This window comes from Coturnix japonica, chromosome 11 (assembly GCF_001577835.2).
Source record: "Coturnix japonica isolate 7356 chromosome 11, Coturnix japonica 2.1, whole genome shotgun sequence".
Lineage (NCBI taxonomy): Eukaryota > Metazoa > Chordata > Aves > Galliformes > Phasianidae > Coturnix > Coturnix japonica.
Window position 1 is genome coordinate 15125238 of NC_029526.1, and position 10955 is coordinate 15136192.

General features: G+C 42.4%; 1 protein-coding gene across 1 annotated transcript; it reads left to right on the top strand.

The window, feature by feature from the left end:
- Nucleotides 1-1735: 1735 nt before the first annotated feature.
- LOC107319410 lies at nucleotides 1736-9589 on the top strand. Its single transcript, XM_015874168.1, has 11 exons — nucleotides 1736-2013; nucleotides 3051-3185; nucleotides 3432-3556; nucleotides 3849-3917; nucleotides 4470-4583; nucleotides 4838-4953; nucleotides 5522-5577; nucleotides 6989-7041; nucleotides 7652-7779; nucleotides 7975-8131; nucleotides 9127-9589. The coding sequence occupies exons 1-11, from the start codon at nucleotides 1810-1812 to the stop codon at nucleotides 9227-9229; spliced, it is 1260 nt and encodes a 419-aa protein (XP_015729654.1). The 5' UTR covers nucleotides 1736-1809; the 3' UTR covers nucleotides 9230-9589.
- The last annotated feature ends 1366 nt before the right edge of the window (nucleotides 9590-10955 follow it).

Below are 10955 nucleotides of genomic sequence, written 5' to 3' on the forward strand. Positions count from 1 at the left end.
CACAAAGCAAATTGTTTCCATGCTTCCTGACCTCGTAGGAAGGAATGGAGCTTATCTCTGTTACAGATTCCATAGAGACGACTGCAATACCTTAATCGATGCACTGTTTAAACTGGGAGAGTTTTGGAATACTTCAGATATCAGGGAAACACATGAAATATGCATGCCCTGTTTTTCCTGCCCTCAGAAATGCAAATACTGACATTCAGATGATATTGTATAAGGACTCCAATGGTTTGGCAAAGCGCCTTAAAGCTGCTCACAGATTGCTTTAGACAAAAACAATTCAGCAGAATATGTCATTTCCCATAGGCAAATCTCAAGACAACAAGCACTGTTTAGGGTTTAATTATGCATGTTTGTAAAGTGCCAAAGATGTGTCATTTGTGTGGATTCTTGCTCGCTTTGTGTCAATGTTTGCTTTAAATTTGAGCTAAAAATAAAAGCTGTTCTTCATAATACATTCCATTGCAGCCTATCTTTGTACTGAACCATTATCTGCTCTGCTGCAGGTGTGGTGATAACATTGTGACATAAATCTATCTTGTGGCTGTTTTTAGCCATTCTATGGCATGATCTGAAATAAGAAAATCACCTTTTTGTGTCTCTGTCTACCATAGGCAGTTAACTTTAACACTTGTTCCTTGAGTATTAATTCAAGCAATGATGATTTACAGAAATAACTTTTTCAAACCACATTGGTGTCTTCTACTTTTTAGTTCCTTCCTGTCTACTTCTGTTGTCCACTGACAGCAATAAAGCAATACAGTACAACCGTCTCCAGCCTCAGAAAAGGGAAACTGTACAAATAAGGAAGATTTTAAAGAAGATAAAAAGAACATCTGTCTTGAAAGACAGACAGACAGATCATCATTGAGGCAGAGTAAATGCACACAACAGTACCATAGAAGTCTATATACACCCACTGAGAAGTCTGTAGAGCTAACAGGGAGTCCAAACTAAGTGTAAAAAGCATGGAATCTTGCTTTCTTCAAAGCAAGATCAGCTACACCTCAACCAATCAGCTGTAGCTCAACCCTAACCCTAACCATGATGAATTGGATGTAAAGAAATGGGACAAAATGCTGGCTAACTGTAAGAGGAATAAAAAGATCTATTGTGTGGTGAGCCAACAGGTGTCAATAGTAAGGATTCCAGAAATGGCACCTACAAAGGTGGCTGAAAGGATGCCTACTGACATTCTGTTTCATGGCTTGGGTGAAGAGTGCATCTGAGTTGTTTCCCTGCCCATTGGCTGCAGCTGGCAGTGGGATGATGCGAAGGACCCACTGAAACTGAAAGGTGAATGAAACAGGGCCAGAAATCGAAACAGGAACTGCGATCCCAACCAAGGAGCTGGGAGCATCCTCGGGTTTAAGGCTCAGAGCCACATGTTGCCCTGGGATGGAGGAAACCACAGAAGCCACATCCCCTACACCACACCAGTAAACCAGGAGGATTTCCTAGAACTCAGCTGGCCCAATCCAGGGCAAGTGCCTGAACATCTCTTTGGTTCCATCCAGCTGTGCAAAATAGGAGCTGAGCTCATGTTACTCAGGAAAACAACGAGAATGACAAGGATAGTGACAGCAATTGCAACTTACGATAACAACAGTAAACTGTAATACTAACAGTAACCAATTCATAAATACATCAAGAAATAAATGCAACTTCTATGCGTGACCTCAGAGCTCCGGACGAGCCCGTAAGCAGCTTCGAGGCGGAGTTTGGCGACTACCGGAGCGGATCCGCTGCGAAGCGCTTTTGGTTGCGGCTGCAGCTCCGCTCCGAGCCCCGCTCTGCGCTCCGATGTCGGCGCTGCTGGCGCTGCTGGCGGCCGCGCTGCTGGCGCTGCTCGGGGCACGGCGAGCGGCTGCTCCCGGTGCCTGGGTCCCGCTGAAGCGCTGTGCCCTGGGTGGGTTATTGCTTCTCCTTGGAGCCTGGAGGCAGCGGGCTGCCTGCGGAGGGGCCGCAGAGCCCCGGAGGCCCCGTCTGTTCCGTCCCGACCCCCACGTGAGTGGCCTGATGTGCCCCAGCACGAATCGCTTCCCTGGCACCTTGTCTATCTTTCTGGCGCCCCGTTTTCTTGGCACCTATTTCCTTTGCCTGGCACCTATTTCCCTGGCACTCCCTTCCCTAGCATCCTCACCTCCTTGGCATCTCATCTCTATGGCACTCTTTTGAGTGGAACCCCATCTCTATGCCATTCTTGACTGGAACCCCATGTCCCCAGCACTCTCCCCAAATGCATGCCATCCCCAGGACGCTCACCCCCTGGGAGTCCCACTGCATCCCAATGCAATACCCCCCCGACCAGAATCCCCATCCCCTGGGATGCCCACTGCATCCCAGTGCAATGCTATCCCCTTGGATCCCCATTGTGTCCCAATGCACTCCATCTCTAGGACCTCCATCCCCTGTGTTGCTCGTTCCCCTAGCACAGCCATTCCTCCTGTATGCACACTCCCCAGGACTTTTGTGTGTGGGACTCACATCCCTCACATGTACACACCCCTCTTCATCCCCTTCATCCTAACACCTTGCATCGCCCTGTGTCAGGAGCCTCCTTTCCCTGCATCCGGATGCTGGGCTTCACTCACTACCCAACCTTGGGACCTGCACCTTTTTTATCTCCTAAGCAAATCACTGGGATGGCAAAATGGGCATGTCACCTTGGGTGTCCCTTTAAGGAAGAAATGGAGTTGTGGATTTCTATGCCTAGTAGTTCTTGAGACTTGAGATGTTAACACTGCCATTACTTGGTAATCATAACAGTGAAGTGCTGGGTTTCCTAAGGCAAGGAGTTCCCCTTACATGGCTATCATAAAGTAATTATGGTCCCTTGTTAATGCTGGTCCATCTCTTCTTTCTCATAAGGAAATGGGCAAAGAAGAAAGGAATAATGCTTTTTAGTTAATGATAAATGTGGCTATTAGATACAGAAAGTGAAAGTAAAATCCATCTCCGGATAAAAAAACAACACAGAAAACAAAGCATAGCTCTCTTTCTCCCCCTCCAGCCTGAGCTGAGATCTGTTTCCTTTTCCCTAGGCACTTGATTCAGTTTACTTCACAGGCTTTGCAGAGACCAACAAGAGCTTTGTGATTGCTCGTCTTGCCAAGCGTCCCAATGGTATCTGTGAGATGTGGCTCTTCCTGAGGGTGGATGGAGTGGGAGAGTTTGAAGTAAGTGATGGACATTCAGCGCTTAATTCCTATTGCTATGTTAGGAAAGCAAGTGAAAATTAATCACAGTATCATTAAGATTGGAAAAGATCATAAAGATCATCTAGTTCAATTGTCAACTCATAGCACCATGCATGTATCTTCAATCAGATGTTACTCATGCAGAGGGCCGTCACAGTGAGAATTCACCTGTGTTGCACCTCCAGAACTTGATTAAATAAATGTTTTCCTGAAATGTCTCTTTAGCACCCACAGCACCCAAACATGATGGTGAGTGATGAATCTGAAGAGATTTGGAGTGGAGGAGGGCTCACTATTGAATACTTAGAGCTCCAAGAACGCTGGAAAATAAGCTTCGATGGATTCCTCAGGTATTACAGCATTGTGGTTTCATACACATGAGACCAAGGCATCTTGAACACTACCTGGAAAACTAACTAACCAATACTATGCATTGCTTTTTCTGCAATGAAAATACAGCAGGTAATATCTGCATCCGGTTCTATTCTCTGCTTCTTCACTGCAGTGGAGCATTACTGTCCTTCCTTAGCACACAATGACACCATTCTTCTGCAGTGTCTTCTGTTGATTCCGTTTTCAAATGCATAAAAAAAATGTCACCTGTTTAGGAGTTATACAAAATTATGATGTTTTCTCTTCTAGAAAAGGACCCTACCGACAGCAGTGGAGTGAAGAAGAGGGAGAACTTGTACCAGTTAAATTCTCTTTTCAGTAAGAGCATTTCAGTTTGCTTTGGTTTATATTGGCTGGGGTTTAAAGATTTGGTTCTTCATTATATTCTTGAGGAAATGAAACCAAACTGACTGCATAGTGAGAACTTCAGTATTTGTTATTTATGGGGTTGTCACACCAAAGACTCCTATGTCTGGGAATGGGCCCCATCCCTGGAAGCATTCAAGGACAGGCTGGATGTGGCCCTGGGCAGCCTGGTCTGCTGGTTGGTGATTCTGCACACAGCAGGGGGCTGAAATTAGATGAGCACTGTGGGCCTTTTCAACCTAGGCCATTCTGTGATTCTATAATATGATACAATTCTTGCATTTTTCCCCCGTTAGTGGTAGAAATAAAACCCAAACAACAGTTATAGAACGATTCTAGCGTGTATTTGGATAAAAGCTCTGCTCATATTAAAAATGGAAAAAAATCAGAAATTTTCAAACACCATAACATGCAAAGATCATCACTGGAGTAGCAAGTGCACAACTTGATGTAATGTGACCTGCAAGCCGATAACAGCTGTTGTTTTTTCCCTTCTTTTCCTAGTTGGGAGAACTCTACAGAAGTGTTCAGCTTCAGTGTTGACAGTCATCCCAGCACATTTGTCCGTGCTTTTGCCCAGGAACCATGGACCATCGAGTTCTTCCAAAGGGTCAAAAAGTGAGAAGCAAGAGTAATGTCTTCTGGGGTAGCTATAATTACTCTACAGGTTGATGCAGGGTATGCCTGTGTGTTCTAAAACACATTCAGTAATAGATGGGATATCTGAAAGTGTAGGATCTGGCACAGCTGTGATCTAGGTGCTCTGAAACTTTCATTTTTGGGGTACACATCCATCAGATTGGCACTGTGGTCTTCGTAATAGGAGCCATGTTGATTTTGCCAGTGTTGATTCAATCTTTTCTTTCTTCCAGACAAAGAGAACAACATTTCCGACATGAGCAGTGGGGTCAGTCTGTTGGAGAAATTGAAATAGAAAATCATGAGAAAACCAAACTTTCCCTCAAAGGTGTTCGGAGCCACTCTTATGGTAACAAGAGCAGATTTTATCCCATTGTTTATTCCCAGTAGACCCCAGTAGGGATTAAGTCACTCTGAACCACTAATCCCATCTCCTCACCTCCTTGAAGCCTGGTGCTCCTCTGGGCAGCAGTATTCCTCTTTAAGGGAGGGAGGGGATGTAATTTCACTCTAGAGACTTGTGATGGAGAGGATGCGATCCATTCAGCCTCCTGGGCTGACACAGTTGGAACTGTTAATTTAATTTATCTTTTGAGACATTTTCCTGTCTTTGGACAAAATAAACCTTTTCTCAGTCAGACTTGACACGTTACTCTGCTTCCCTTTCAATTATGATGGCCTTGACCCTGCACATACCGAAGAGGTTGAAGCTAGATGATCATTGTATTCCTTTTCAACCCAGGCCATTTGATGATTCTTTGATACTCCACGGCTGTTTTGGAGACTAGCACATACTCAGCTGATATCAGTTACTGCAGTACTACTGTATCTAAAGTCAATGTCAAGACAGAAATTGTTACTTCATGTTTTCCAGCCATGTTGTACTTTACATTGGATGATTTTATTCTGTTTTACAGGTGTCCGGAACTGGTCTGAGATCTACCGTTATGTCATGATTTTGGCACGTTTTGAGGTAGACATTAGCTTGCCACTATGCTTCTTAACCACGACACTACTGATGTTTCTGAATTGATCAGTTATATTTAAATACCCAGACATAATACATTGGGAGCATCCACAGTGTGAAATCAGCAGTGATAAATGCTGCCATAATTACCACATGTCAGTGCTGGGTGCAGATCTAAAAGATGAGCCATGTGTTTAAAAACTGATTTATTTATTTATTTTTCCCTACACTGGCTTAACTAAAAAGTTTGGTAACTTGAAACTGTTTGCTTTGGCTTTTTAAGAAAGAACTAGGAAGATTTTTTTCCTACTGCAGATACCCAGAGCTCAGAGGAGGTGATGCAATGCTGATTCACAGCCTGAGATATTTGAATGCATCTTAAGCCTTCATGACAGCAGTCAGCAAATATTTCTGCCTGTGCTCAGCTCTAATTCCCTGCTTTGCCATGGTGGTTGTGCTGGAGGAGTGGCTGCTGAGAGCACAGCCTGGGGAAATTCTGAACCCTGGCATTCCAGGCTGGCATGCAACCTGAGCAGATGCTTCTGAAATGGCATTTCTTTTGCCAGCACAGGCGTAAAGATGTCTGTTATATTCAACATTACATGAGTTGAGACTGAAGGCAGAGTAAAAATTCTTGCCCAGACACGTGTTGGCCAGCAGAAAAACACACCTTGGAAAATCCCATATACGTGCAGATCCAGTTGCTGCTGTGATCTAACTCATGCCTGTGTACCTTTTAATAAGATTGTGGTTTTGCACTGTGATGTGCATAATCAGTTGGTAACCTCTCCCTTTTCTTCATAGTTATTCAGGACTCAAAAGAACTGCTGCTTTTCCCCTCCTAATTAAAAGCTATCTAACTGTTTATTAAGAAACAATTAAAGTTAATCACTGATTGAAACTCGGAGTCCTCACATCTTGGTGTCTGTACATTTAAAACACTGCAACATAGGCTCCAAGCAGCCCAAGTGGAGCATGAGGAGATTCAGACTCAAGAATGGAATAGAAATGAATAAAAACATGAGAATTCACTTCCTCCTTATTTAACATTTCTCCTGTATACTGCTTTCTAGCATGGAATAATATAAGTTAGAACAGATGTCTTGTCCAAGATGTCTTGCAGTTCTAAACACAGCTAGCTGAGGTTTCTGCAGTTATTGTTTCTCTCCTTCTCTTATATCTGCTTTCTGTGGACTTTCAGTTGTCCTTAATGTCCTTAATTTGTCCCCAGTGCACCTAGATTATGTTCCTGGACTTTCATTTGCAGACACTCTTTCACAGAAAAGTTAGTGGGAAGATTTAAAAGTATAAAGTAATAGTATGCTGCATAATCTGAGTTGAATCCAGTGTCTTCTTGGTCAAGTCAGAATATGACCCATACCAATCAGACTGCTTTTCCTTTATCCTTGTCTTTCAGGATGGGACTGCAGCACATTTAACAGTTATAAACATGCCTGCTACCACAACGAAGTAAGTAACCCAGGAAGTTTGCCCTGATGAAAACACACATCTCTAAGGTGACAGAAGTTGCTCAGCAAGACAGCTGTATGCACATTCTTGCTTTGAACCCACCTAGCCAGATTTCCATCCACACCCTCTTTCTCATGCTCTCCACTCCCTCTGCCCAATTTTCCATCTGCAATTAGTTATAAGGACAGCTTTTACCTCCAATTACTTCCTTTCCTTTCAATTACTATTTGGCTGATGCCAAATAGTGGCATCTTGGCTGTCTTTCTCACTGACTAGATGACTTAGAGGTAGAAATCGAGCACTTGCATCTATTTTTGAGCCTAATGTTATGCTCCTGAGTGGTGGGGAGCTTAAGTCCCTGCACTCCCAACCCTTCAGCTCTGTGACCAAGTCTGACCAAATTATCTGCCTCTCCTTCCTGCACTCCTCATCTTCTTTCCTTCTTGGCCTCCCCTGTCCAACATTTCCAAGATCCCACAATATAACCATTTTTATGCTGCTGGCCAGGAATGGAGGCCATACTCAATGCTGAGCTCCCTGGAAGGACAGCATGTTGATTCATTTGAGCTTTAGCTGAACTTTTGTTCTGCTCCATTTCTTTCCCCTTCAGCCTCACTGTAGGTTATGTCTTTTTCCCTGATGGAAAGAAAGCTGGGATTGAGTGGTCCAATGCATCCTTGGCTGAGATGGCTGATGATGGGGTAATCAAGGACGAATACAGAGTCAGTTTTAGTGCTGGTAAGCTACACATATATTTGAAAATACACCTTGATCAAAGTTCTTTCTCAATTCACAAAGCAAAGAGGAAGACTACATCTCTTTGGAAAAGCATAAGAAAAAAATCTATATGCAAAAATAGTAGATCTTGTGAATTTTTGAGAGTAAACACAACTGAAGTCTGGAAACATTCTTCCCTTTTTGCATTTATGAAAGGTGGCAAGTACTTTGATGTTTCTGCAAGGCTGGACAAGCAAGCTTGCCCTGTGGTGTACAACGGCCTGACTGGAAGAGGCGTTTTCCATGAGTGCATTGCAGATTTCCAACTGAATGGGTTAACACAAGGCTGGGGCTTGGCTGAATTTTATTACAGGTAAAATAATTACAGATTTCTATTTTATTTTGCAAGCAGGAAGAGGTAAAGAATTTCACTTTTCCCATATTGACCCATGTAGCCACAGATAATGGTTGTGTATATACTATACACATGTATATACACACGTTTTTTGTTTGGCATAAGGAAATGTTCTTTGTTTAATGCTTGATGTGTTTATTAATTTTACAGTTATGTGTTATTTGAAAAAGAACAACTGTACAAGCATGCAAACAAACCATAGACAGTTGTTCAGTTGCTTGCTTTATAGCTTTACATAGGTTTTTATATAGGTCTCCATATAAGTTTATAGGTCCCTGGTTGCATTACGAAGAGCATCTTTAGGCAATCAGGCACATCATAAATAGAATGAAACCTCTACCCCAAAGAGCAGGCTGACCATTTACAAGGCAAAATTTGTTGACACAAAAATCTGTTGGAATAGAGCACAGAGCAGATAAATGTTCAGAAAATCAATATAGCAATGCTTTTTATAGGGGAAAAGATTATATCAACAAAATCTGTGTTTCTCAGTGAATTGCTGTTGCTACTGCCGAATGATTACCACAGTCTTTTACTGCAGCCTTTTCCCTTTTGAATCTTTTCTCTCATAAAAGACAAGTTTGCTTGTTTTCACTTAGATTGCTTTTTAAAATAAACACCGATTCTTGGCTGTCAGAGGAGATGCCATAGATGACTTTCAGAAAATTGAATGTTCAGATTCTCCTAATAACCAGACATTTCTAACGCACATAAAATAGAGCACTACACCCCCAAAAGGCACACTGCTTGAACTTGTAAGCTGTCAGGTAGCTGCTCCACTCCATCCATGAACCATCTGGGAGATTTTTAGGTAGTCTACATATGGCAACGCTGACAAAATCCACATAGACACCTCTTTCATATCCTCTTCCAAGTGAAAGCCATGTCAGAAATTAAAAAGAAGCAATCTGGTTCTTCCCCCTCACCACTCTGCATCCTTACTTTTCTTACAGGGATGAAGCCGCCCAGAGGGTTCCCAATTTGCAGCTTGGTCCCAACACTGAAGGCCCAGACCTTTCCTCCCTGCACCTCGTGAGCAATGGCTCTCTTCTGTGAGCACCTGCAGGCTTGTCCCAGTGGTGTTAGCAGGCAGCAGCTTTCCAGAAATGTTATTTCCAGCAAAATTCTGCGGGTGAGACACGTTGTCACAAGATGTTCTGGAGGTCAGTGGTATAAAAGGATTTGCAGAGAAATGAGGAACATTTTTAGTGTTGCTAACCTTGGTGCCTGGAGGCAATTGAGAGGAAATCTCTGCACGGCTGATTGAAAAGCTCAGGCTTTTGGTATTTTTTCCTGACCTGTCATTTGCTCTCCAATTTGTACAGCAGGGCACAGGTCTATGTGGATCTCTGACACACTAGCAGTTCCTCTGCCCTTTCAGCTTTGTTTTTGAAATAAAAGCTCTATCTGCCTGAACTTTGGTTGGTGTAGTCATTAAAGTGTGGGCATATGCTACTACGGGAAACTACATTGTTTGATAGTCTTTAACCAGATCAGAAGTCAAACTGGAAGGAATAGGAAGAAACACATCTGAATGAGGTGTCCTCTAGGAACAGCAGAGGGTAATTATTTGACACAAACATATTTTTTCAATTGTGTGTAGGGAATCCAGAGTCTGGTAGTTCAGTTTTAGTGATAATGTGAATATCTCTTGGCTCTTCTATTATAAATACATCTCTAGTTACAGCGGTATTAGGAAACACATTCTCGAGAGTCTTGCACAAACTTAAAGGTGTCTTAAATCTGCCTGTGCTCTGAAAGTCTCAATGCACTGAAACAGGGAGCTTCTAAGTTATTCAAGACAATGGTGCTTTGACAGAAGCAAAGGCTTTATGCCTCTTTTTACAAATAAGAAATCAGTAATTTTATGAAGGTTAAAAAAAACATCAGTGTTATATATCACAATCTGTTCCTACCATGTGGATTGTTTTTGCTATTATCTCAGGAACATCTGCTATTTCTTACTGTGGAGTTTTTGTACCCTCTCTCTTTCCTTTCCTTTTTTTTCAAGATTTAAATATTAAAATTTAGAAGAAGAAATACAGGTATGTAATCAAGCAAAGACCTCTGAGGCACACACTCGAGCCAGAGAATGTAGGCAATTAGAAACACTGTTAATTGTTACTCCAGATTGATAATTGAAGACATTTCCATAAAAAAACCTCCCTGCCCAAATTGAGAGCTAAAAATCCATCCCATAACTGGGCTACATCTATACCTATGAATGCTGTGGGGCAAATGGCAGCTATGTCCCCCAAAACATCATATTTGAAGTTCTGTGTTCCTACAGTGAGGAGATGGAGAAGGTTGATGTAGCCTTCCTTCCTTTCCTTCCACATGTTTTACTTGTTTCTTTTGGTTCCAGTGGATGGAGAATTAGAGTACTCCTGAGTTCAGTTTAGAAAAGTTCAAGTAGGGTACAGAAAATGATTAATAAAGTTTGGAGTTGGCAGGTTTATTTGCCAGGTGATGAACTACTGGTAAGGTATTTCAGCTTGAAGGACTGAAAAAATGACTCTTGGGGGTTTTCTCCATGGATTTTAAATTAGTTTATAGTAAGCTTGTGTCCAGGACACATGGAAGAGCTTATTTAATTTAAAATAAATCTACCAAGCCCCGAGATTTGACCATATGAAGTGGTCCTTCTCTTGCGGCTCCTTTCTCAGTGGAAAAATCCACCTTGGGAAACGCTTCTGCAGCCCAAAAGCATTAATTTTGAGTAAAAAAAGCAGTAAATGGAAGAAAATCCTGGCCAGAAGTGAAATGTAGCATACAATCTGCT

Coding starts and splice junctions, on each gene's coding strand:
- LOC107319410 (XM_015874168.1), top strand. CDS start 1,810: ATGTCGGCGCTGCTGGCGCTGCTGGCGGCCGCGCTGCTGGCGCTGCTC. Junction 3,557..3,848: donor AGCTTCGATGGATTCCTCAG/GTATTACAGCAT, acceptor TTTCTCTTCTAG/AAAAGGACCCTACCGACAGC. Junction 3,918..4,469: donor CCAGTTAAATTCTCTTTTCA/GTAAGAGCATTT, acceptor TTCTTTTCCTAG/TTGGGAGAACTCTACAGAAG.